Genomic DNA, 26,078 nt, shown 5'->3' on the forward strand with positions numbered 1-26,078 from the left:
CTGGAGGATCTGCCCTGCTGTGGCTGGGAGGAGTTGTCTGCTGCTAGAAGTGGGTTAGATTGACGGGATTAAATGATGGGATCAGTTGTATTATCAAATTAAGAAACAATCTCTTTTTTGAAGTTTACTTAGTAGGCAACCAGTAAGGTCCAGTCTAAGATGACTTTTGGCTGGTTTCTTACAGTTAAAGCCTTAAAATATGAAATTTTGTCCTGAAACTCTTTGACTTAGTCACTGGAAATTCAAATTTCTCGTTAAAGGTTATCTGTCTCTAAATGGCATATAACTGTCTGGATCAGTTTAATTTTTATGGCAATATTTAACAAGTAAACAATCAACAACTGCCTTGAATTTTGCAAAACAGTTGCACAGATGCAACATGTTTCTGTTTTGATGGATTTTGGGCAGCACACATTACAAATGAGTGTGAACACACCATAGGTAAATTATTGTTCTGCATTAACTCAATCGCTAGGTGCTTTAATCCCAAAGTGGGAGCATAATAGTGTATTAATTTTCTCTCAAAAGGGTAGTCAATCTGGATAATCTTTTGCTGTCGAGGCTGCGTCATTTAAACATATTCAGGGCTAAGATAGATTTTTCATCAGTAAGGGAACCAGCTATGGGGATAGGACAGGAAAGTGGAGAATGAGGATTATCAGATTGGAAATAGATCTCAATGAATTTGATTTGATCGGCTGAATGGCCTATATCTGCTCTTACATCTTCAGGCCAAATACACAGTTAGCAAAGATGAGAATACATGCTACAGCATAAGACCATAAGACCATAATGGCTCTCTATTTGTCTTGTACACAATTTAAAGAAACACTATAGATCAGGGGGAACATGAGGCTCAATACAGGAACGGCTGGGAATGCTAAACTAATGAGAGAATGGGTATTTTGATGAAAAGTTAATGACCTTAAAAGTTAATGCTGTTTCTCTCTACAAAGATACTGCCTGACCTGCCTGATCTGACCATGAGGTTACAGATTGTGATGGAGTACAATTCTGCTGCTGCTGATGGCCCACAGTGCCTCATGGATGCCCAGTCTTGAGTTGATGGATCTGTTAAAAGTCTGTCCCATTCAGCACAGTGATAGTGCCACACAATATGGAGGTTATTCTCAATGTAAAAGCAGGACTTTGTCTCCACAGACACTGCACGGTGGTCACTCTTACTGATACTGTCATGGACAGATACATCTGCAGCTGGCAGGTTGGTAAAGATGAGGTCAAGTATGTTTTTCCCTCTTGTTGGTTCCCTCACCAGCTGTCACAGACCCAGTCTAGCAGCTGTATCCTTTACAATCCAACCAGCTCGATCAGTAAATGGTACTGCTGATCCACCCTTGGTGGTTGATATTGAAATCCCCCACCCAGGGTACATTTTGCACCTTTGCCTCCCTCAGTACTTTCTCCATGTTGTTCAAAATGGAGGAGCAATGACTCAATAGCCAAGGGAGAACAGTACATTGTAATAAGCAAGAGGTTTCTTGTCCACATTTGACCTGATGACTTGAGACTTCATGGGAGCAACTCCCTCCCAACTGTATCCCACTGTGCCACTATCTCTGCTGGGTCTGTTCTACCGGTGGGACAGGATGGTGATGGTGGAGTCTCGGACATGGCCTGTGAGGTCTGATTCCATCAGAATGACTGTGTCAGGCTGTTGCTTGACTAGTCTGTGAGACAGCTCTCCCAGGTTTGGCACTAGCTTCCAGATGTTAATGAGGAGGACAGGACTGTTTTCACCATTATCATTCTTTGGTCGATGCCAAGCGGTCAGATCAGCTTCATTTCTTTTTTCCTTTGGAGTTATTGATACAATAGAGTGGCTTTCTAGGCCCTTTCAGAGGACAGTTAGGAGCTAGTTGTGGATCTGAAGTCATATGTAGGCCAGTCAAGGTAAAGGCCACAATCATTTCATGCTCATCATTAAAACATTTAAATCCAGATTTTTTTTCATTGAATTCACTTTCGAGTATTTGGTGAGATTGGATCTGGCATCTCTGTAACGTTATCAGTCTCTCTGGAATACTAGGAGAAAGTGAGGACTACAGATGCTGGAGATCAGAGCTGAAAATGTGTTGCTGGAAAAGCGCAGCAGGTCAGGCAGCATCCAAGGAACAGGAGAATCGACGTTTCGGGCATAAGCCCTTCTTCAGGAATGAGGAAAGTGTGCCCAGCAGGCTAAGATAAAAGGTAGGGAGGAGGGGCGTTGGAAATGCGATAGGTGGAAGGAGGTCAAGGTGAGGGTGATAGACCGGAGTAGGGTGGGGGCGGAGAGATCAGGAAGAAGATTGCAGGTTAGGAAGGCGGTGCTGAGTTCGAGGGATTTGACTGAGACAAGGTGGGGGGAGGGGAAATGAGGAAACTGGAGAAATCGGAGTTCATCCCCTGTGGTTGGAGGGTTCCTAGGCGGAAGATGAGGCGCTCTTCCTCCAACCGTTGTGTTGCTATGGTCTGGCGATGGAGGAGTCCAAGGACCTGCATGTCCTTGGTGGAGTGGGAGGGGGAGTTGAAGGGTTGAGCCACGGGGTGGTTGGGTTGGATGGTCCAGGTGTCCCAGAGGTGTTCTCTGAAACGTTCCGCAAGTAGGAGGCCTGTCTCCCCAATATAGAGGAGGCCACATCGGGTGCAGCGAAAGCAATAGATGATATGTGTGGAGGTGCAGGTGAATTTGTGGCGGATATGGAAGTATCCCTTGGGGCCTTGGAGGGAAGTGAGGGGGGAGGTGTGGGCGCAAGTTTTGCATTTCTTGCGGTTGCAGGGAAAGGTGCCGGGAGGGGAGGTTGGGTTGGTGGGGGGTGTGGACCTGACGAGGGAGTCACGGAGGGAGTGGTCTTTTCGGAACACTGATAGGGGAGGGGAGGGAAATATATCCCTGATGGTGGGGTCCGTTTGGAGGTGGCGGAAATGAAAACTGATGATACGCTGTATATGGAGGTTGGTGGGGTGGTAGGTGAGGACCAGTGGGGTTCTGTCCTGGTGGCGGTTGGAGGGGCGGGGCTCAAGGGCAGAGGAGCGGGAAGCAGAAGAGATGCAGTGGAGGGCATCGTCGACCACGTCTGGGGGGAAATTGCGGTCCTTGTAGAAGGAGGCCATCTGGGTTGTACGGATTTGGAACTGGTCCTCCTGGGAGCAGATGCGGCGGAGACAAAGGAATTGGGAATATGGGATGGCGTTTTTACAGGGGGCAGGGTGGGAGGAGGTGTAGTCTCAGTAGCTGTGGGAGTTGGTCGGTTTATAGTAAATGTCCATGTTGATTCGGTGGCCCGAGATAGAAATGGAAAGGTCTAGGAAGGGGAGGGAGGAGTCTGAGACGGTCCAGGTGAATTTGAGGTCGGGGTGGAAGGTGTTGGTAAAGTGGATGAACTGTTCAACCTCCTTGTGGGAGCACGAGGCAGCGCCGATACAGTCATCGATGTAGCGGAGGAAAAGGTGGGGGGTGGGGCCAGTGTAGCTGCGGAAGATGGACTGTTCCACATATCCTACGAAGAGGCAGGCATAGCTGGGGCCCATGTGGTTGCAACTTTATTGCTGGAACAGCACAGCAGGTCAGGCAGCATCCAGGGAACAGGAGATTCGACGTTTCGGGCACAGGCCTTTCTTCAGGAAGAAGGCCCATTCCTGAAGAAGGGCCTGTGCCCGAAACGTCGAATCTCCTGTTCCCTGGATGCTGCCTGACCTGCTGTGCTGTTCCAGCAATAAAGTTTCAACTTTGATCTCCAGCATCTGCAGACCTCACTTTCTCCCCATGTGGTTGCCAATGGCTACTCCTTTGGATGTCCTTCACCATGGACATCCAGTCCCTGTACACCTCCACCCCCCATCACGAAGGACTCAAAGCCCTCCGCTTCTTCCTTTCCCGCCGTACCGACCAGTACCCTTCCACTGACACCCTCCTTCGACTGACTGAACTGGTCCTCACCCTGAACAACTGCTCTTTGCAATCCTCCCACTTCCTCCAAACCACCCCACCAACCTCCATATACAGCGTATCATCCGTAGTCATTTCCGCCACCTCCAAACGGACCCCACCACCAGGGATATATTTCCCTCCCCTCCCCTATCAGCGTTCCAAAAAGACCACTCCCTCCGTGACTCCTTTGTCAGGTCCACACCCCCCACCAACCCAACCTCCACTCCCGGCACCTTCCCCTGCAACCGCAAGAAATGCAAAACTTGCACCCACACCTCCCCCCTTACTTCCCTCCAAGGCCCCAAGGGATACTTCCATATCCGCCACAAGTTCACCTGCACCTCCACACACATCTATTGGATCTGCTGCACCCGATGTGGCCTCCTCTATATTGGGGAAGACAGATAGATTAGGTAGTTAAGGAGGAATATGGGATAATTGACTTTATTAACTAAGACACAGAACACAAGAGCAAGGAGGTTATACTCGAAATGTACCAATTGTTGGTTAGGCCACAAGTGTGCTGTGTGCTGTTCTGGTCACCATGTTACAGGAAGGATGTAATTGCACTAGAGAGGATGCAGAGGGATTTACCAGGATACGGTCTGGGATAGAGGATCTGAGCTCTGAGGAGCTTTGGAGAAACAGTAGTTGTTTCCCTTCAAGCAGGAACGGTTGAGAGGGGCAGAGATAGGTTGGAGAGGAAGGCACTTTTTTTCTTAATAGAGGGGTCAATAACCAGGAGCACAGCTGTAGAAGGTTAAGAGGAAATTTGAGGAGAACTGTTTTCATGCAGAGTATGATGGGAGTCTGGATCTCACGGCCTGAGAATTTGGTTGAGTCAGAACCTCTCATAACATTTCAGCAGTATTTAGATGTTCACTTGCATTGCCATGACCTCCAGGATTATGGGCCAACAGCTGGGAAATGGGCTTATATAGCATGGACACAGTGGGCTGAATGGCCACTTTTTATGCTCTAAACATCTATGAGCAGTTCTATCCCACTAACCTTTACAAGATGTGAACCCAAGGCCCAGAGGTGAAAGGTTAACTTTTAGCTCACTGTGTCACTCGGTTGACTTTGTGGATGTGATCATTTCTCCCAGAATAGTTTATCAGTCGGTTTAAACACTGATATCAAAACAGCTTTTTTGGAATCAACTCCAAGTTGGTGGCATTGCCCAGTTAACTGTGTGACCTGGGGTAGGACCTGGCAGTACATGATGCTTTAGAAAACCCTTCACTCCTGCCAAGCACTGAACCATGGCATTTGTGGGCAAAGGACAAACAAAAACTTCATTTTACAATATTTGCTTGTGGTATTACATTTTGTGTACCAATTAGTTACTATGGCCAAGAGTAATAAAATCAGATGCTTAAGTTGTAAACTGTCAGCAAACTAGTCTGTAAAGCTGCATGAAACCAATAAAAACCATAAGTTTGTTACAGCAACTAACATAAATGGCACATAATGATAGCTGCAGATATCTCTCCAATAAAAACTTTCCACAACAGATTGTCAGAGTCCAGTGGCTCTCTGACTGGTCTTGAACCTGAGACAGGCCAGTACTTCAAATGGTTAGCAATGTGGTCCCTTTCCAAATAATGTAACCAAGATGAAGAGGGCATTACAGAAACTGACCCAATTTTGAGGCCATTCCTGTCCCATCATGGTGCAACAAGTGAAAGTTGGCAGGTCATTAGAGCCATTTATCATCACTCAGCATCCACACATTCCCACAGAATTGCTGGAAGATAGTTTCCATTATCACACTCCTCAGGAGCAGATGGGATTCCAAAGCAGGCCTCCTGGCTCAGAGCTATGGACACTATCACTGCACAAGACCCCTCAATTTCAGGAAAAGTTGATTATTTTAGCAACTTTAAATATTCACACCATAAACCTTTCTACTGTCAATCTCTCAGTAACAGCCAGATCAAGACGTTGGCCAGTCCAGAAGCAATTAGGCATTCTAACCATCACCATGACCAACAAAATCCCAATAAAAACCCATCACTCCATAGTTTGAATAGAGATAAAATTCTGCAGATGCTGAAAATCTTAAGCAAACACAGAGAATACTGGAGAAATTCAGCAGGTCTGGCAGTCTCTGTAGAGAGAGAAACATCTGGTATGACTTTTTAATCAAAGAATTCAGCAGAGTCATATTAGACTAGAAATGTTAACTCTGTTTCTCCATCCACAGTCACTGCCAGACCTGCTGAGTTTCCCCAGCATTCTCGGTGTTTATTTCCCAGTTCTTGTTCCTTATCATGAACATTTGCACTTTCTTTTCTAAGCTGCCAGTCACTTTGCCAAATATGTTGTGATCTGTTCCGCTGGAATTAACAGATAAAGTGCAACAAGTGACTGAGAGTACACAGTCCAATGAGGGCAATAGCAAGTATGTAAACACGATGATGGAACTGAAAGCAGACAATAAGGATTTTAAACCATTTAATACCATTTATGTTTAAACCTTAGACTGCTGACAGATTTACTGAATCACTACCTACTTCAGCACATTTTTTACATTTCATTTGACTGAATGAAAATCTATAAAGTTGATAAACCACCACAATTTAGCTTAAATCACAATTGCATAGCATGAAAATAGAAACATAACAGTGCAGGAGACCATTCAGCCCACCATGCCTATACTAGCAGATAAGAAGCAATCTAACCTGTACTCCCAGCTCTTGGCGTATCGACCTGCAGGGATTCTGCATAGAGCACCCTTTCAGGCTTTGAATTTCAGATTCTCATCATCCTCTGGGTGAAAACCATTGTCCTGCTACCTTTAAAGATCTGTAGACCTTCTGTTCTTCCACACCTGTCAGGAGCCAACCTTGCCCTCATTTGTCCTTCCAAACACAACATTTCATGCCTCGAGAATTATTTCCATTTGCCATTTTTCTGTCCACTTTACCAACTCCTTGACACCTTTGTCAAGTCAACAATCTTTCTCCTCGCCATGAACCACACAGCAAATTTTGTCTCATCCACCACCTCCGAATATTTAAGTTTAAATCATTGATCCATATGATGGACAGCAATGGGCCGGGTACTGTGCCCCAAAAAAACCAATTGGAAACAGTTTCCAGTCAGTAAAACACCAATTAACCATTACCATTTGTGTCTTGCCAGTGAGTAAACTTTGAATCAATCATAGAATCCCTACAGTGTGGAAACAGGCCCTTCGGCCCAACAAGTACACACTAACCCTCCAAAGAGTAACCTACCCAGACCCATTCCCCTAGCCTATTACTCTACATTTATCCCTGACTAATGCACCCAACCTACACATCCCTGAATAGTATGGGCAATTTGCCTAACTTGCACGTCTTTGGATTGTGGGAGGAAACTGGAGCATCTGGAGGAAACCCACACAGACACAGGGAGAATCTGCAAACACCACACTGACAGTCGCCCAAGGCAGGAATCGAACCCGGGTCCCTGGCACTGTGAGGAAGCAGTGCTAACCACTGAACCACCGTGCCACCTTCAGGCCTAACTTTCTCTTGGATAACATTGGATTTTACTTTTGCGACCAGTTTTAAGCATGTGGGACTTTGTCAAATGTCAAAGTAAAATCATTTAAATGTACTTTCTGCCTTGTTCCTCCTCAAAACGAATTCTGCAACTAACTAATACTTTAAGTTCTAACTAATACAGCTTGATTAACCTGTGCCTTACTAAAGATCGATTTTCTACTGTCCCATAAAAACATAAGAGATGGGAGCTGGAGTAGACCGTTCAGCCCATCAGGCCTGCTCCATGATGTTCAATCCAATCATGGCTCATCTTGGGTTTCAGCTCCACTTTCTGTTGATTCTCTATTATCCCTTGATTCCCTGAGAGATCAGAAACCTCTCTATTCTTGTCTTAAATACAATCAACAATGGAGCTTCCACAACCCTCTGCAATAGAGATTGCTAAATATTCACTATCTTTCTCTTCATCTCATTGGCCACTTATCCAGACTCTGTGATCCCGTTCCTAGATTCCCAGCCTGAGAGAATCAGCCTCTCAGTATTGATGCTGTCAAATCTCTTCAGGATCCTGAAGTTTCCACAAGATATTCTTTCATTCTATTAATTTATGATTTCAGGTACCCTTCGTTGTTCAGTATTTCCCAGGAGCTGAAAAACTATGCCATGTTCTTCGTGACCTGCAACACATTATCAATGAGGATGAGCACCTCACCAAGACCTTCCCCACACCTCCACTACTTGCCTTTAAACAACCGTCAAACCTCTAACAGATCGTTGTTCGTAGCAAACTGCCCGGCTCTCAGGACAACTTCATACAACCCTGTCGTGGTGGACGCTGCAAGACGTGTCAGATTGTGGACATAGATACCACCATTACACGTGGGAACACCTCCCACCTTGTACATGGCAGATACTCATGTGACTCAGTCAACGTTGTCTATCTTATACGTTGCAGGCAGGGATGCCCGGAGGCATGGTACATTGGGGAAACCGAGCAAAGGCTACGACAACGGATGAATGGGCACCGCACAACAATCAACAGACAGGAGGGTTCCCTCCCAGTTGGGGAACACTTCAGTGGTCCAGGACATTCGACCTCGGACCTTCGGGTGACCATCCTCCAAGGTGGACTTCGGGACAGGCAGTAGAGAAAAATGGCCGAGCAGAGGTTGATAGCTAAGTTCAGTACCCATAGGGAGGGCCTCAACCGGGACCTTGGGTTCATGTCACATTACAGGTGACCACCATTGCACTATACACACACACAGATACTTCTACACACACACACACACACACACAGGCACTCCTATACACACAGACGCGCACACAGACACCCACACACACCCTTACAGACACACACACTCCCACACTCTCACATGCACCCCCTCACAGACTTAACATAGAACATAGAACATAGAAGAATACAGCGCAGTACAGGCCCTTGGGCCCTCGATGTTGCGCCGATCCAAGCCCACCTAAACTACACTAACCCACTATCCTCCATATACCTATCCAATGCCCTCTTAAATGCCCATAAAGAGGGAGAGTCCACCACTGTTACTGGCAGGGCATTCCATGAACTAACGACTCGCTGAGTGAAGAACCTACCCCTAACATCAGTCCTATATCTACCCCCCCTTAATTTAAAGCTATGCCCCCTTGTAATACCCGACTCAATACGCGGGAAAAGGTTCATACTGTCGACCCTATCTAACCCCCTAATCATCTTGTACACCTCAATCAAGTCACCCCTAAACCTTCTTTTCTCTAGTGAAAACAGCCCCAAGTGCCTCAGTCTTTCCTCATACGATTTTCCTTTCATACCAGGCAACATCCTGGTAAACCTCCTCTGCACCCGTTCCAATGCCTCCACATCCTTCCTATAGTATGGCGACCAAAACTGCACACAATATTCCAGATGCGGCCGTACCAGAGTCTTATACAACTGCATCATGACCTCAGGACTCCGGAACTCAATTCCTCTACCAATAAAAGCCAGTACGCCATATGCCTTCCTCACCGCACTATTTACCTGGGTGGCAACTTTCAGAGATCTGTGTACATAGACACCAAGATCCCTCTGCTCATCCACACTACCAAGTATCCGGCCATTAGCCCAGTACCCCATCTTTTTGTTATTCTTCCCAAAGTGAATCACCTCGCACTTAGCTACATTGAATTCCATCTGCCACCTTTCTGCCCAGCTCTGCAGCTTCTCTATATCCTGCTGTAACCTGCCACATGCTTCCTCACTGTCAACAACTCCTCCGACTTTCGTGTCATCCGCAAACTTGCTCACCCAACCTTCTAACCCCTCTTCCAGGTCATTTATAAAAATGACAAACAGCAATGGTCCCAAAACAGATCCTTGCGGAACACCGCTAGTGACGGCACTCCATGAAGAAACTTTGCCATCAACTACTACCCTCTGTCTTCTTCCATCCAGCCAATTCCTAATCCAAACCTCCAACTCACCCTCAATGCCATATCTCCGTATTTTCTGCAGTAGCCTACCATGGGGAACCTTATCGAACGCCTTACTAAAATCCATATATACCACATCTACCGCTTTCCCCTCATCAACCTCCTTCGTCACCTTTTCAAAGAATTCAATAAGGTTTGTGAGGCACGACTTGCCCTTCACAAAACCATGCTGACTATCCTTGATCACATTATTCCTATCTAGATGTGCATAAATCCTATCCCTTACAATTCTCTCTAAGACTTTGCCCACAACAGAAGTGAGACTCACCGGCCTATAGTTACTAGGGCTATCCCTACTCCCCTTTTTGAACAAGGGAACCACATTTGCTATCCTCCAGTCTTCTGGGACTACTCCTGTAGACAAAGAGGACATAAAAATCAAGGCCAATGGCTCTGCAATCTCCTCCCTTGCTTCCCAGAGAATCCTAGGATAAATGCCATCAGGCCCAGGGGACTTATCTATTTTCACCTTTTCCAGGATTTCCAACACCTCTTCTCTACATACCTCAAAGCCATCCATTCTACTTATTTGTGCCTCAGTATTCTCATCGACAACAATGCCCTGTTCCTGAGTGAATACTGAAGAAAAGTATTCATTCAGTGTCTCCCCAATCTCTTCCGCCTCCACACGCAACTTCCCCCTACTATCCTTGACTGGACCTATTCCTACCCTAGTCATTCTTTTATTCCTAACATACCTATAGAAAGCCTTAGGGTTTTCCCTAATCCTATCTACTAAGGACCTTTCGTGTCCCCTCCTTGCTGCTTTTAGCTCTCTCTTCAGGTCCTTCCTGGCTACCCTATAACTCTCTATCGCCCCAATTGAACCTTCACGTCTCATCTTGAGATAGGCCGCCCTCTTCCATTTAACAAGGGATTCCAATTCCTTATTAAACCACGGCTCCCTTGCACGACCCTTTCCTACCTGCCTGACAGGTACATAATCATCAAGGACACTCAATAGTTGCCCCTTGAACAAGTTCCACATATCATTTACACTCTTGCCTTGGAGTCTACTTTTCCAAGCCACACATCCTAAGTCATGCCTCACCGCGTCATAATTTCCCTTACCCCAGCTATAATTCTTGCCCTGTAGTACACACTTATCCCTCTCCATCACGAGTGTAAAAATCACCGAATTATGGTCACTATCCCCAAAGTGCTCACCTACCTCTAATTCTAACACCTGGCCTGGTTCGTTACCCAGAACCAAATCCAGTATGGCCTCACCTCTTGTTGGCCTGTCTACATATTGTGTCAGGAAACTCTCCTGCACACATTGAACAAACACTGACCCATCTAACGAACTTGAGCTATAGCTTTCCCAATCAATATCAGGAAAGTTAAAGTCCCCCATAACAACCACCCTATTACTGTCACTCATCTCCTGAATCACCTTCCCAATCCTTTCTTCAATGATTCTAGGACTATTAGGAGGCCTGTAAAAGACTCCTAACAGGGTGACCTCACCTTTCCTATTCCTAACCTCAGCCCAAACTACCTCAGATGGCAAGTCCTCATCCATCGTCCTTTCCACCGCTGTAATACTATCTTTGACAAGCAATGCCACACCTCCCCCTCTTTTACCCCCACCTCTAAACCTACTAAAACATTTAAATCCCGGAACCTGCAACAGCCAATCCTGTCCCTGTTCTAGCCATGTCTCCGTAATAGCCACAACATCGAAGTCCCAGGTACCAACCCACGCTGCAAGTTCACCTACCTTATTTCGTATACTTCTTGCATTGAAGTATACACACTTCAAACAACTTCCCTGTTTACAGGCACCCTCCTTGGAAATTGATGCCATGTTCCTCACCTCCCTACACTCCAGGCCCTGCACCCTGAAGCTACAATCTGGGTTCCCATGCCCCTGCCGAGTTAGTTTAAACCCCCCCCAAGAGCACTAGCAAACCTCCCCCCAAGGATACTGGTTCCCCTCAGGTTCAGGTGTAGACCATCCTGTTTATAGAGGTCCCACCGTCCCCAGAAAGAACCCCAGTTATCCAAAAACTGGAACCCCTCCCTCCTGCACCATCCCTGAAGCCACGCATTTAATTGTTCTCTCTCCCTATTCCTCGAATCTCTATCACGTGGCACGGGTAACAAACCAGAGACAACAACTCTGTTTGTTCTAACTCCAAGCTTCCAACCTAGCTCCCTGAAAGCCTGTCTAACATCCTCAGCACTCCTCCTACCTATGTCGTTGGTGCCAATGTGGACCACGACTTCGGGTTGCTCCCCCTCCCCCTCCAGGACCCGGAAAACACGATCAGAGACATCACGTACCCTTGCACCTGGGAGGCAACATACCAAACGTGAGTCTCTCTCGTTCCCACAAAACCGCCTATCTGTGCCACGAACTATCGAGTCCCCAATTACTACTGCTCTGCTCTTCTTCACCCTTCCCTTCTGAGTAACGGGGACAGGCTCCGTGCCAGAGACCTGAGCCCCGTTACTTACCCCTGGTAAGTCATCCCCCCCACAAGTATCCAAAACGGTATACTTGTTCTTGAGGGGAATGGCCGCAGGAGGTCCCTGCACTGGCTGCTTCCTCCCAGTCCCCCTCACTGTAACCCATCTATCTGCCATCTTTGGAGTTACTACTTCCCTATAACTCTGATCTATGACCCCCTCTGCCTCCCGAATGATCCGAAGTTCATCCACTCTAAGACACTCTACACTCACTACACACACACATACACTTTCTCACACTCACAACCCCCAACCCAGACAGACACACACACAGACAGACAAAGACCCACATGCACACATATATTTTGTGGGTGAATTTGTACTTGCAGGGTTACATTGTACTTTGCTCAAAAACTGCATACATTCATGTAGAACTCTGAGCTCAAAAACTGCATGAATTAATGTAAAACTCCGTTATCTCACTTTTTAGATTAGAATCAATCTAAACATCATGGCACAGACAGAGAACACAGGGGGCTAACACCTTCAGCATATTGTCTAGCTATCACCATTGTTAACAGCTAACCTGAGAATGCAACATTTTAAAAAAGGTTTTGTGATTTACACAAGAAAGAAGTGAAACTATCATGGTATTCAAACAGATGAAAGACTTAACAGACAATCAATTTTTCAATGTATAATTTCAGTTACATCACACTGTAAACTTTTGCTGTAAATTCTGTGTGTTAGGATCGAGCCCTCCACTGTCACCTGATGAAGGAGCGACGCTCCTAAAGCTAGTGTGCTTCCAATTAAACCTGTTGGGCTATAATCTGGTGTTGTGTGATTTTTAACTCTATTAACTTAGTTAGCCTCCCATAGAGGGCAGCTCTCTCAACCCAGGGACCAACCCTGTCAGCTTTCACTTCACTACACCCAGTTTAATTATTTGCTTCCTTGAATACAGAGACCAATCTGTTCAGTATATGTCAGGTCCCACCAAACCCTACAAGGTTACAATAAGACTTCTTTATTCTTGTACTCCAAAGACAGGGTATGCTGTTTACCTTTCTAATTGCTTGGTGTACACTACCTCTCAGACTGCACCCAGCTCTCTCAGAACGCCAACATTTAAATGTTTCACACATTTTTAAATATTTTGCCTCTATCCTTAAAAGCAAAATGAATAACATTATCCTCCATCTGTCATCTTCTTGCCCACTCACACTCTCTCTATGTTTTTCCAGCCTCGGTGTCTTTCCCACTGGTTATATTTCTGCCTTTCTTTGTATCATCTGCAAACGTGAATACTTAAACTCTGTCATTTTGTTCAAGTCACTGCTATGAATCATACATACTGACGCCTAACATGGGTCTTTGCAACACTTCACTAGTCACATCCCAACAACTTGACAATGTCCCATTTTCCTGCTCCTCGGATGCTGCCTGACCTGCTGTGTTTTTCCAGCACCACTCTAATCTAGACTCTGATCTCCAGCATCTGCAGTCCTCACTTTTGCCCAATGTTCCATTTATCCCTCTTGCCTGCTTCCTGTCTGCTAATCTATCCTCTATCCAAGTGAATGTATCATCTCCAACTCCCTGAGCACTCATCGTGCTTTGTAACCTTTTCAGTGGTGCCTTATTGAATGTGTTTTGGAAATCAGTGTAATATGTCTGCTTGCTCTTTTTGATCATTTTCCTTGTTACATCCTCAAAAAGCTCCAATTAATAGGTCAAATAGCACTTTCCTTTCTGTCTCAGTCAATACAGAAACACCATGTTTAGAGCACTCATTCAACAGTTTTAAAAATTAGACACCAACCACCTTTAAGATGACTGCTGCAATCTGTGTGACCTTTGATATTTGAGCTTCAGGTAGTACCACATGTGAAAGCAAAACCTAATTAAATATGGACATGCCATTCAGTGGTTCACAAAATCTCTTTAAGGATGGGTCAACACAAAATGACAATGGAATGTCGAGTCTGTAGGGTTCATCCTGAACAAAAGGAAAGGTCAGAACTCAATTAGTAACAAGCAAGAGTGAACTTTTAAGGGGATAGCTTCCAAACAAGATGGGGTGTATCTCAGAACTCTTATACTGCAATACAGGATGTTGGAATCAACATAAATACCACAATGCTCCTCAGAACTGTTCTCACTGCATGGTGAGATCCACACTCAATGCCATGCACATTCTGTACCTCTCTCTCTCCATCAGCACCACCTCATGCTGGCTCAGAGTTGTCCTGACCCTGGTTTCACTTCATTCTCTGGCTCATTCAACACTAACAAGAAACGTTTTCTCTTCATTTCAAGCTTCAAGGACCACAAGCTGGAGGAACTCAGAGATACCCGTACCCCTCAAGAACCTTCCTCCCCTCCCCTTTTCTCTGATTCCATCCTTTCTCCTGACCCCATCATCTGTTGGGTATTTACCATCTCTTCTGACCTTTCGCTCTTCGATGCTGAATATTCTGTATTCCGCAGAAATCCAAGTTTTATCCCTCTGTCCCAAAGAAGTTTGGGCACAATGTGACGTTGAAATCTTCTTTCATTGCTTCAATGCCCATTTCTTTGGGTTGGAGTGCTCTCCCTGACCCACAGACCCCTCACTCACCTCCAACAGTCTCCCACCACCTGGACCCATCCCTCCGGCTCATTGGGAACTGCCGGTATAACATCAGTCACCTTAATTTCTTGGCCCCCATTATCCATTGGAACCTATCTCCTTGTGAACTCTGTGTTCTCAGATCCAATTCTGATGTAGTAATTACAATGCTGATAAGGGTGGTGCTGTTGTTGCCTAGTGACCTAACCTCTACATTGTGGTGGGTCGGACACCTCCTCCTATCCCCACCCCACCCCGGACCATGACCCTATTATTGATCATCAGACCATTGTGTTCACAATGGTCACCAACGTCATCACATTTGAGAGCCTTGCAGCTCATCAACCCTGAACCCCATACAGCTCCTTATCTTCTCCCAAAAGCCACATGTAGCACTGTCCAGGTAGACCCATTGTTTCTGCCCCATACAAGTTATTTTCTCCTACCTCACCTCGATTGTTTTCTCGAGGTGAGCAATTTTTCTGACGCTTTACCTCAATTTCAAAATTTCCAGTTTGCTGGCTCCAGCCACCTCCTCTTTACCATGGACGTGCAATCCCTCTCCATGTCCATGCCTTGTCAGGATGGTCTCAGGGCTCTCCACTTCTTCCTGGAACAAAGGCCGGAACCATCTCCAACCCCCAGCCTTTTCCGCCCGGCTGAGCTCGTCCTCACCCTCAACAACTTCTTCTTTAATTCTTCCCATTTTCTTCACATCAGAGGGGTGGCCATGGGCACCTACATTGGCCCCAGTTATGCCTGTCTCTTTAGTCTGGGGGAGATAGGAGGAGGTGTCCCAGAGCCTGTCTCTTTGTGAGGTACGTGGAATATTCCTTCTTTCAGACCCATTCCCACCCCCATCTACAACTCTTTCTCCAACATATCAATGATATCATCAGTGTTACAGTCAATTTGATGTGTGTAAGAGAACATTCTTTAATTTCAAACTTACAAAGGCTTGCTTCTAGATAACTCAATTAAGTGCCACAATTGAGCACCATGTTTATGTTCTCATTATTCAAGAAAGGGTGTAAATGCGTTGGAAGTGGTTCAGAGCAATATTATTAGATTGATACCTGGAGTGTGTAGCTTGGAATTTAAAAGGGTGGCTTGATTGAATTGTCCAAGATCCTGAATGGTCTCAACAAGGTGAATACGGAAAGGGTGAATCAGTCCAGAAAAAGGGACTTAAATTAGGGTTGTTCTGTCAGGGCAGAGACAAGGAGCAAGTCTTTCTCTGAGTGGGTTGACAGAGTTTGGGACTCCTACCAAAAGACAGCAGAGATGGGGATCAATGAATATTTTCAGACAGATTCTTGTTACGCAGGGAATCAAAAGTAATTAGCAATCAATGGGAATGTGGAATTCGGAACACTAACACATCAGCCACATCTTATTGAAGGCAGAAAAGGCTCGAAGGGGCCAAATGGCCTACTGTTTATAACGTTCAATCCAAGAGTAAGCAAACAGACCCGTCATGTAACAAACCATACAGATGGCTGGCACTAAGGGAACACATAGCTTCTGTCTGTGACCATATGCTCCGTCAAAATGTTTTCAATAATTTGACCGCTACCAAGGTCAGACTATGGTCATTATTTGGCATTTTCCTTCCCCTAATTTTAAATAATCATGCTGTCTTATTAATTCACCAGCCTTCTGGCACTATGTCTGCAGGCAGAAAGGACTGGAAAATAATCCCTAACCCGCCACCATTTGGGTACATGTTGTCCTGGCCTGGCAATTTATCTGCTTCCAAAGACACTGAACACCTCAATGTTTATCCCATTCAATTTTACAGACTCCTCCTTAGCTGTAGCACTTACATCCTCACTGCCGTTTGTGATGGCAGATGTCAAATAGACATTAAGAACCATAGCCAGGTTTTCCACCTCCCACACAGGTTATCTTTGCTTTCTCCAATTGGACCTCCATATGCTTTGGTTATCCTCTAGTTCTTTAGATATTTATAAAACACCTTTGGGCTTGCCAAAGCAAGTTCAGGACTGACACCAGGAAAAGCTTTATCATACAAGGTGGGCATGAGCCAGGGACCCGGGTTCAACTCCACCCTCGGACGACTGCTTGTGTGGAATTTGCATGTTCTCCCCGTGTCCTCTGGGTGCTCCAGTTTCTTCTTACAGTTCAGAGATTTGCAGGTTAGGGTGGATTGGCCATGCTGAATTGCCCATAGTGTGCAGGGTTGTGAGAGTTAGGTGGATTAGCCATGGAAAATGCAGGGTTACAGAGATAGGGTAAGGGGTGGGTTTGGCTTTGATGCTCTTTGGAGGGTTGGTGTGGACACAATGGGTCAAATGGCCTGCTTCCACACAGTGGGGATCCTGTGATTCTATACAAATTGTGGTTGATATTTGAGTGTTTTGTTTGGGTAAAGTGTTCAAGGAATAAGCTTTGAAATGATTCTAAAGGAGGTAAGTGTTGTGTGATAGCTTTGGATCTGAAGTCCCATCAGTGCAATGACCTCTGACCTTTTGTATTTATCTTCTACAGTTAGGTGTTGAGCGCCTGTTTCAGTTGGCGAGAGCTCCAAATTGGGAGCAACATCTTCAGATAAAGGTTAATAGTTGAACCGAGGGAAAACATCTTCACTTTGAAGGTGGTGAATGTTTGGAATTCTTTGTTCCGGTGAGTTATGGATGCTCGGTCCGATGTTAAGCCTCTAATCACAGCTCAAGATATTTTGTCATTAAATAGATGAGAGGAAATGGGCAGAAAAGTGACATTCAAGCACAAAGCCAGGTGTGTTTCCTTTTAAAATGGTGGAGCATTCTTGAGAGACCAAATGGCCAATTCCTCAAAGGATTTCAAAGATACCAAAGTTATTGTTCACCCTGTTCTGTTACGCTTTTATATTTCATGCTCATTTTAATGACAAATGGGAATTGCCTGATAAAGTTTACTTCCAATCGGGAACATAGGGTCCTGCCATCTCCCATCACCTGGATCATCGACAGGTCCAACCTCTCCCCCAGCTGAGGCAGGCTGACTTAGGACTTGAAAACTGGAGCTTGTGAAAGTGGGTTAAATACAGCCACCAAAGCAAATTAGCAATTGCAATGAAAACATTGATATCTTAACGTTTGTGGTCTGCAAGATACTGAAAATAAAAATATATTCAAAAGACTTTTGGTGAAGAAGCCATGCTGATCAGAATAATCTTGTGCCAGTCATGATAAAGAAATAAAATTGCATTTCTATATGGTCCTAAATAATTTATAGACGATGTATAAATGACACAGACACGTTTAATAGCTCTTACTCATATTCTAAGCCTGTTATAATACTGTTGTTAGTGATGATATTGTAGAAAAATAACACAGTTGGAGCAAAGTTCTCTCAGTTATGGTAATAGTGACAACATATTCTTTATTTTCAATGTATCCGTACAAAAGCATCCATGACTAACTATCCCTCAGAATATTGGTGGATCTTGGATGTTGACTTTTTCACGTGACTTACCATTTTACTTTTCCCCTCTATGCTGTGTGACATTCACTGGAACATGGACCTCATTGTAGCACCAGAAGTTCGATTCTTCAGGATTTTATTACAATTAGGTTTGAATGTATTCTGTTTGCCTCTGACTTGCTAAATGTGTATTTAAAGAGTTAAACATTCCACGAACTGGTTTTTGAAGTTATATTGCTGATTTCTGTACTTATACTGTTGTTGATTTCATTGTGTGTAAGTCTAAAGGGGGCTGGTACTTACAATGCCAGGGGCTTTGATGGTTTCTCCTGTGTTGTGGGTGAAACTGCCACTGTGACTGGTAGAGACAGTGTTCTGTTTCTTATTGCTGTGACCCATGGCATCCATCGACTGGCTTCGACTTCTAATCACCCGCTGAATAAAAAAGGGTTAATCAGTCATATGTCATGTTTTACGGATTGTCTCGAATTAAGTTAATATGGGCAGCAGCAGTTGTATTTGGAGAATGAGAAATTCATTTAATCTTTTACTTCATTGAAATAAATGTGAATGATTCATCCAGTGTTAGGACTTTACTCTGAGAATGTGGCATGTCAGACCTACATTTAGTCAGAAATGATTATCATTATCTTTGATGATCCATGGAGAGTGTTGCTACTGAAGTCTTTACTGGAAGTCCATGTGTTCAGATTCTAGAGCTTTATACAATGTGAAGACATCAGGATGGTCAAGATCTCCTTTCTGTTGAGATATTATATTCCCCTTTGGTTGACAAAATGTGCCCATGCATTGAACTGCACCAGTTTCCAAAAGCAGATGTTCCATTATTGCCCCCTAGCTTATTCCATACCAGCAGTCAGGTTCTACCATAGCCCAACAGGAGTTCAACATTTATTTAATAATACGTAGAGGTCTTTTAATTAATCCAAACGTCAGTCTTATGGGGCTCTATAAGCAGCTGTAATTCAGTCTCTCTTTTGCTTGCCAAACTCCCAGTAGTGACTCTTTAAAGTAAGTTTAATTACAAAAGAGCTATTTATGTAAGTAACACCATTTCAGCAGGTATTTATTTCTGTTCCAGGTAGCACAGTGAAGTTGAAACATTGTCCTGGATCTTTAATGCTCCTGCTTTCTCTAGTCCGCAAGGTACATCTCTGTAGCTTAAATGTATTGCTCCAGGCCACCAGTCCAATGCTAATTTCAAAGTTTGTGGTTCTAACATTTTAAATTTGTTTATTTCAGGCAGAAATAGTAGGGTTTACTCACACATTTGCATCTCACTATGGTGCAATGAATGCAATAAAAGAGCTTTATTGATGCAGACTTCAGCTCCCTGACATATCCATTTCTATGTCATTTTTAAATAAGTGTTTCAAATCCCTGAACACTACCTCCTGATCATTCTCATTTTTCTCCTCATCTCTCCAGCCTTTGCTATCTTCACAGATCCAAGTGAGAGAGCAGAACAGAGCTGACGTCTGTTTGAAATTGAGCACTGATATTTTACACTGATCTCCTGCAGCTTTTATATCCTTTAAAGTAATGACTTTGTGAAGCATATTCTCTTGAAAAATAACATTTTATCTCCACCTTATTGAAACTAATGAATACGTAATTTTAAACTAATAATGAGCAGAACTGCTGATGGCATTTCTCGTGGAATAAAATGGGCAGCAGCCACTCAAAGCCAACCAATGAATTAAAATAAGATTTAATTAGTTAATGCTGCCATATTACATCTGTCAATGAATTAAAATAAGATTTAATTAGTTAATGCTGCCATATTACATCTGGATAGCTGGTGAACATGCTTTTCTATGAACAATAGGGGCTGGAATGTTATTGGAAATGTTTCGGAGCACAGATCTTCCTCATCAGTTTTGAGACTTCGAATACAGCCGAGTTCCCCGAGCCTCAATCTGTCAAATTAAATACCAGAAGTTACCAATTTCTATCACATGACAGCACATATTCTAGGTCCTCTATGTAAAACCAATTTCGTTTCAGAGTTGGTCAAACTTCTTTTCCAAAAATATAACTTACACTCGTGTTGCTGGAAGGCAATGATCTCTGCTACTGACGCATTCTGAGCCTGAAGTAGTTCTCCGTGAGATAGACAAAACAATCACAGCTACATAACCTTATCATTGGTTAGCACAGTCTCCTGTATGATGGAACGCCAGTGAGACTATAAGCTGATTGTTGAAAGGAAATCTCTCATCTTTAAAGGCAGCTGCTAAGGATCTGATAACTTTATTTCAACACAAAAGATGCTTTGACTAATTGATCTTTGGTGTCCAAAGAAATTTTCCAGTTACATAAACTGTTGGATTTGATTTGCAACTATGAATTCAAATTGTCTGAATTGATAAACTATCCAAACAAGAGGTCTTAGAGAATAACCCTTGACAAGCAGAATCTGAGAAGTAGGTGATCTTACTGATCCACTTTTAGAACAATCCTTGGTACAAGTCAGGTACATGTATACTTGTTGCACAACATCAAGACCAGACATATATACACTCGTCACAGCTCACCAACCAAGACTGAACCACATGCATCAGTTCACCAGGGAGGTAAAAGCTCATATGCAAGTTTGATAAACTATCAAGGGGATTAGTTTTAGGCATGCTCTTGATCTTATGGGTGATCAAACAGACATGTTTTCACTAGATTGTGAGGGAGATCAAAGAGATGGAGCCTCTGTAAGAACCATGGGGTAGAACCAAAGGAAGCTCAGGCAAGTGCATACAAGTGAGTAACCAGTACTGCATGCATCCTCTTAAGCACCAAGTAGATCAAATGCAAACATGCTATAGACCAGGACAGCTCTGACACACACACACAACAACAGACTGATGCACATAGAAGGCAGATGCAACATGTGCATCTCCCTAAATCACTACGGGATTGAAAATCATTCAGACCCACTGCCTACAAAATTGCAGATGTATTAAACCACAATTCAGTACTCAGTTGTGAAAAGTTGATCCATAATGGGAAGCCAAGAGCAAAATACATTTTTTTGTATCCACTATAAATATCACATTGATTAACAATCTAATTCAAGCAGTTGAATAAACAAGATTTCTGGGATTTAAACTGCCTGTGCTGTTACCTTTCAAGCTTTCCCATCAAAATTATTTTAACTCAATTTCATTTATCTTGAGGGCATTGTTTATTTATTAAAAGAAACATTGCACCTCAACCATTTATGGGAAAGTGAGATTTATACTTTGAATTAAAAAGACAAGACTGAATTGATTGGCATCAATATCAAGGCAGTTTCTAAGTAGTCTGTTATTCCATTTCTAATAACCATAATTAAATATTCAGCTACATTAAGTTTACATTAACTTAAACATTTTGCCGATATTTGTCAGTTCAGCTCTGTGCACTGTTTCAGTGGGGGTTCTGTCTGAATACATAGGGCTATATAAGCAACAAAAGCAGTTGATGCAATCAGCTCGTGTCTCATTGCAGAAGGGAGCAGCATCAATTCACTATGATGCTATTTACAAGGCACAACATTACTGACAAAGTTCTTGTTTTAAATGTCAGTTTAATGCTGCATGAAATGGATCTGGTCTCAATCCAGTTCCTGCTGTTTTCAGGCCAGGGCAAAAGACTCTTCAATCAAGTGCCAATTATTTCTAAATTAGCAATCTTAGAGATCATTTGAATTTTATTGTAAGAATTGGAAAAGAGACAATGTTTTCCTGAGGGTGACAATAAAGGTAGCAAATGTTTGCAATGTGATTAATTAGTCAGAAAGAAAGTATTAGGGGGGGGCCCTTCCCTCTGAGACAGGGGGCCTGGGTTCAAATCCAACCTGTTTCGGAGATGTCATAACAGGCCTGAGCAGGCTGAGGTGGATGGTACAGATTTGCTAATTATTAGGATGTGTGGAAAGAAATCATCCTTTTAAAATACTGAAACTGTTCCGACTGTGAGTGAGTGAGCCCCTCAGTTAACTTTTATACAGGATATCCAATTAGTAGTACCTTGTGACAGAACTGCAGAACCATTTCACAAAATATAAGTCTTTAATCTCCTGAATACAAAGATCAAATGGAAAAGCCTCCGTCCTTCCCTGGGATGGTTACACTTCTTACTCTGTCAGGCCCTGGGAGAGACCTGCACTTTGTACAGTTGCTTAAAATGGGCTATGACAAACTATCACATCTCATGGGCGGGGTTGGGCGGGGTGGGGTGGGGTGGGGTGGGGCGGGGCTACAGGAGTTGAACAGGCAGCCAAATGAGATGGCCTAGCACTTTGGCCAAATGTAATTCAGGAGAGGTTAGCACTTATAGGAGAAGGCAGAGCAAACAGAGACAAGTAATTAAAACATTGATGTTTGGAGGTGGAGTGACAGCTAAAGGCCCAACCCTCAGGGATGGTTACCAAGGGGGTGAGAAATACTGACCTTCATAGTGATGTCCAAATCCCGCTGATGACCAACAATATATTCATGGGGGAGGGGTAAGGAAAAGAATTTTTGTGGAAGAAATTCACAAACTTGCCATTTTCAAACACATTTACTGCTGTTGACTTCAGTCCTCCTGAGACAGCAGCTCCCCCAGCGCCCAGATACAATGCTTGGATAATGCCAGAGGTATTTTATTGAAACAATATTACTGATCCATACATTGTTTGAAATTGTAATGACTATCGATGAGCCTGGATTGCTCAGACAAGATAAACAAAATCATTGAATTGTGGCCTCACATTGTGCATTGAGACAGTTTAAAAGGAAGGTCTTGTGTGTTCACTGGGACATCACTTCCTTACCAGACTCACAGGAACAATTTTTCCTACAAGATGGAAATTATGGATAAAGCTTTAAACCAAACCACCCATTGGGACTCCGAGACAATTGGGTACAATGTTGGTTTTTATGATCTGACTAAATTTACTCTCTGCTGATATGTCATCTCGGATACGTAGTAAATTACCAATCCTGTGAATCTCCTGCTCAGTGTGTTAGGCTAGAATTACCCTCTGAACACATCTATAGATGCATACACCTCAATGTTTGGTAAAATGTGTATGTAGATATTGTAAGTAAAAGCCAGAATACTTGAAACTGAAATGATCTGTACTTCCCTTCTCCATGTAATGGGTAGAATGGATGATTTTATTCAGCTGGGTGATGTACACTGTGGTATCTTTTACAGTATGTAACACCTCAGTACACAATTGGCTGGTTTCAATGTAGCACAATAATTATAGTGTGGTCATGTTAATTGTACGTTCATTTTAAGATGAAGATATACAAGTGGAAGACATTGACTTAAGTATCTTCAGCACATATAAAGAGAGACTTCCAGATGTTATTGGGAAGGAGGCAGACATTACATTTTCTAAGTAAATCTCGTGTGAAGTAAAAGATCAGTGTCTGGTTTCCTACTTCACCAGCTGGGTTCAGAATACATGACTAGCTCTATATTCCTCACTTTCATCTGATTACTTTGTTGTGCTATGTCCAGTAAATTTGTAAAAGCATTTTATTAACAAACAAAGGAAAACTTTCTTCTAAATGTTAACATTTGTAAGTTGCAAGTAGTACGGAGGAGGTTGGACCAGAATGTAAGAGAGGAGGGAAGAGTGTTAAAATGGCAGAAAAAAGGTTAGGAAAGATGGGAAGGGCCTGGAATGGATCATAGACTGGTTGGGCTGAAGGGCCTGTTTATCTGCCTACATCATAATCATTCCATGCTCTTACCACCAAGATAGATGGTGGAAGGTAGGTTACAGAGGAAAGAATGACTGGATGGACATCAAAAAACAATCAGAAAACATTAAGAGTGAAGCATATTATTAGAAATTGACCAGGGAGAAAGTAAGAGGATATAAGGATCAGAGAAAGATAACGAGGCTAAAATGCCTCATTTTGATATTTTTCTAATGTTTGTTTTAGTAAGCTGGGGTAATATTACAGTAATAATGCTTCTCCTGATACACAAGCAACTTTATTGCTGTTATTTCATGGATACCACACATTAAAAACTTACAAAAGTGGAAAATTGAGGGATCCAAGAATTTTCCTGGATCTGCCCAAAGTGTTAAAACACAAACATGTGAAGTAGGCACATGGTTCGTTTACAATTTTTCATGCTGGCAATCTTTGCTAAACGGTGAGCTAAATAGTTAACTGTTTTTGTTGATAATTCAAAGTTTTTTAACCATGCATCAACCACACATAATAGTGACTCTCCATTACAATGCTGAGTTAATAAAATCCAATCTTACACATTTTCAAGGTTTTTTTGGATGTTGGATTCGCTGCAATAAAGCAATGCTTCAAGAATAGACAGAATATCCGCTACATTTCCTAATTTCTTCATTATAATGAAGAGAAAAGCAATGGGATTGTCAAGGGAGAACATTTTTAACTTGCAAGAGTTAATTAGTGAAAATAGTAAGTTACATTAAGGCGTATAATCAGATTCATAATCTGCTTTATCAATGCACATTTTAAAAATATCAGCACCACAGAAACATTATTTTGTTCGTTCAGGGAAGAATATTCAAAGCAATTTTAAATTAAGCAAAATAATATGAATAAACTATGTAAGTAAACAAAGGTGAACCTAATGAAGTGCATTCGATAAAAGGTGACATTACCTTAAAGGATTCAAAGAAACCTCCTCCTCCTCCTCCTCCACTCCCTCCATTCTCAATCTTCTCATCCTCGTTGCTAATGCCCATCATCGCCTGACTGTTTACATGGAGCTCTTCATAGAGAGTCTCCAGCAGAGCTGACCTGGTCCGCTCCTTCATTACATGTACAGAAAAATTAATCAATAAATTCAACATCAAAGATAAACTGCACATGGTCAAAGTTACATATCACCGACCTAACCTTTGTTATTCAATGTGCTTGCCAAGCTACATCACCAGTTGAGTTTCACCATAAAGCTGCGACATCTTTGTCGATGTTCAGGCAAATCAGCACTGTATCATCTGCTTTTGATTTGTACATCATTTTTAAAAGATGTCACAGAATGTTCCTTGATTCAGCATGAATAACTCAGCCTTCACATTACAACTACCCAAGAGCGCCTTGTCCATTAATCTGAGAAGTCACATTTAAGTCAGTGATTAACTATAAATATTAATGCTGATGTTTGGCACAAAATGTTACAGATCACACTCCACAAAGGAGACAATACGTATTCTCTGCTAGATGTTAGCTCAGAACAACCTTTCCACATCTACTCGAGTCAAGTCCTGAGAATCTTGTACATTTGAATAAGGTTGCCTTTCCTTATTCGAAACGGCAACGATTTCCTCGAAACCTGCAATCAATGTAGTCAGCCTTCTCTGGGACTGCCAGTATATATCAGTATATCTTTCCCGACAGAAAGGGACCAAAATTATTCATAGGATTCAAGTTGTGATTGGACCAGTGCCTTGCATAGCTTTAGTATGACCTTCTTATTTTTATCGTCCATTCTCTCTGAAATAAAGGCCAATAGTCCATTTTCCTTCCCCTATTACCTGCTGACCCTGTGTATATTTTTAATCATGTTATGATACAACTCTGGAACAGGTGCAGTTTGAACCCCAATCCTCTGGATTAAAAGGTAGAGACCCTAGTTCTGAGCCACAGGAAACCCCAGCTGAAACTCTATGCTCTCCCTTCCGCAGTTTTTCCTTTCAAATAAACATGTAATTGCATCTTTT

General features: G+C 43.2%; 1 protein-coding gene across 15 annotated transcripts in view; it reads right to left on the reverse strand.

Annotated features, from left to right (window-relative positions):
• Positions 1 to 26,078, reverse strand: part of LOC122540477 (rap1 GTPase-activating protein 1) — a 505,352-nt gene that overhangs the window by 55,897 nt on the left and 423,377 nt on the right. For 13 of the 15 annotated variants that reach the window (XM_043676342.2, XM_043676343.2, XM_043676331.2 and 10 more), the window contains 2 exons: positions 25,017 to 25,166; positions 18,671 to 18,802 (listed from right to left, as the gene is read on the reverse strand). In XM_043676342.2, the coding sequence (XP_043532277.1) occupies positions 18,671 to 18,802; positions 25,017 to 25,166 (282 nt within the window). The remainder of the gene's footprint in view (positions 1 to 18,670; positions 18,803 to 25,016; positions 25,167 to 26,078) is intronic. The other 2 variants (XM_043676338.2, XM_043676341.2) reach the window with 1 other exon arrangement.

Source organism: Chiloscyllium plagiosum, unplaced genomic scaffold (assembly GCF_037043375.1).
Source record: "Chiloscyllium plagiosum isolate Xiang-an unplaced genomic scaffold, Cpla_swu_hap1 HiC_scaffold_37, whole genome shotgun sequence".
NCBI classification, from domain to species: Eukaryota; Metazoa; Chordata; class Chondrichthyes; order Orectolobiformes; family Hemiscylliidae; genus Chiloscyllium; species Chiloscyllium plagiosum.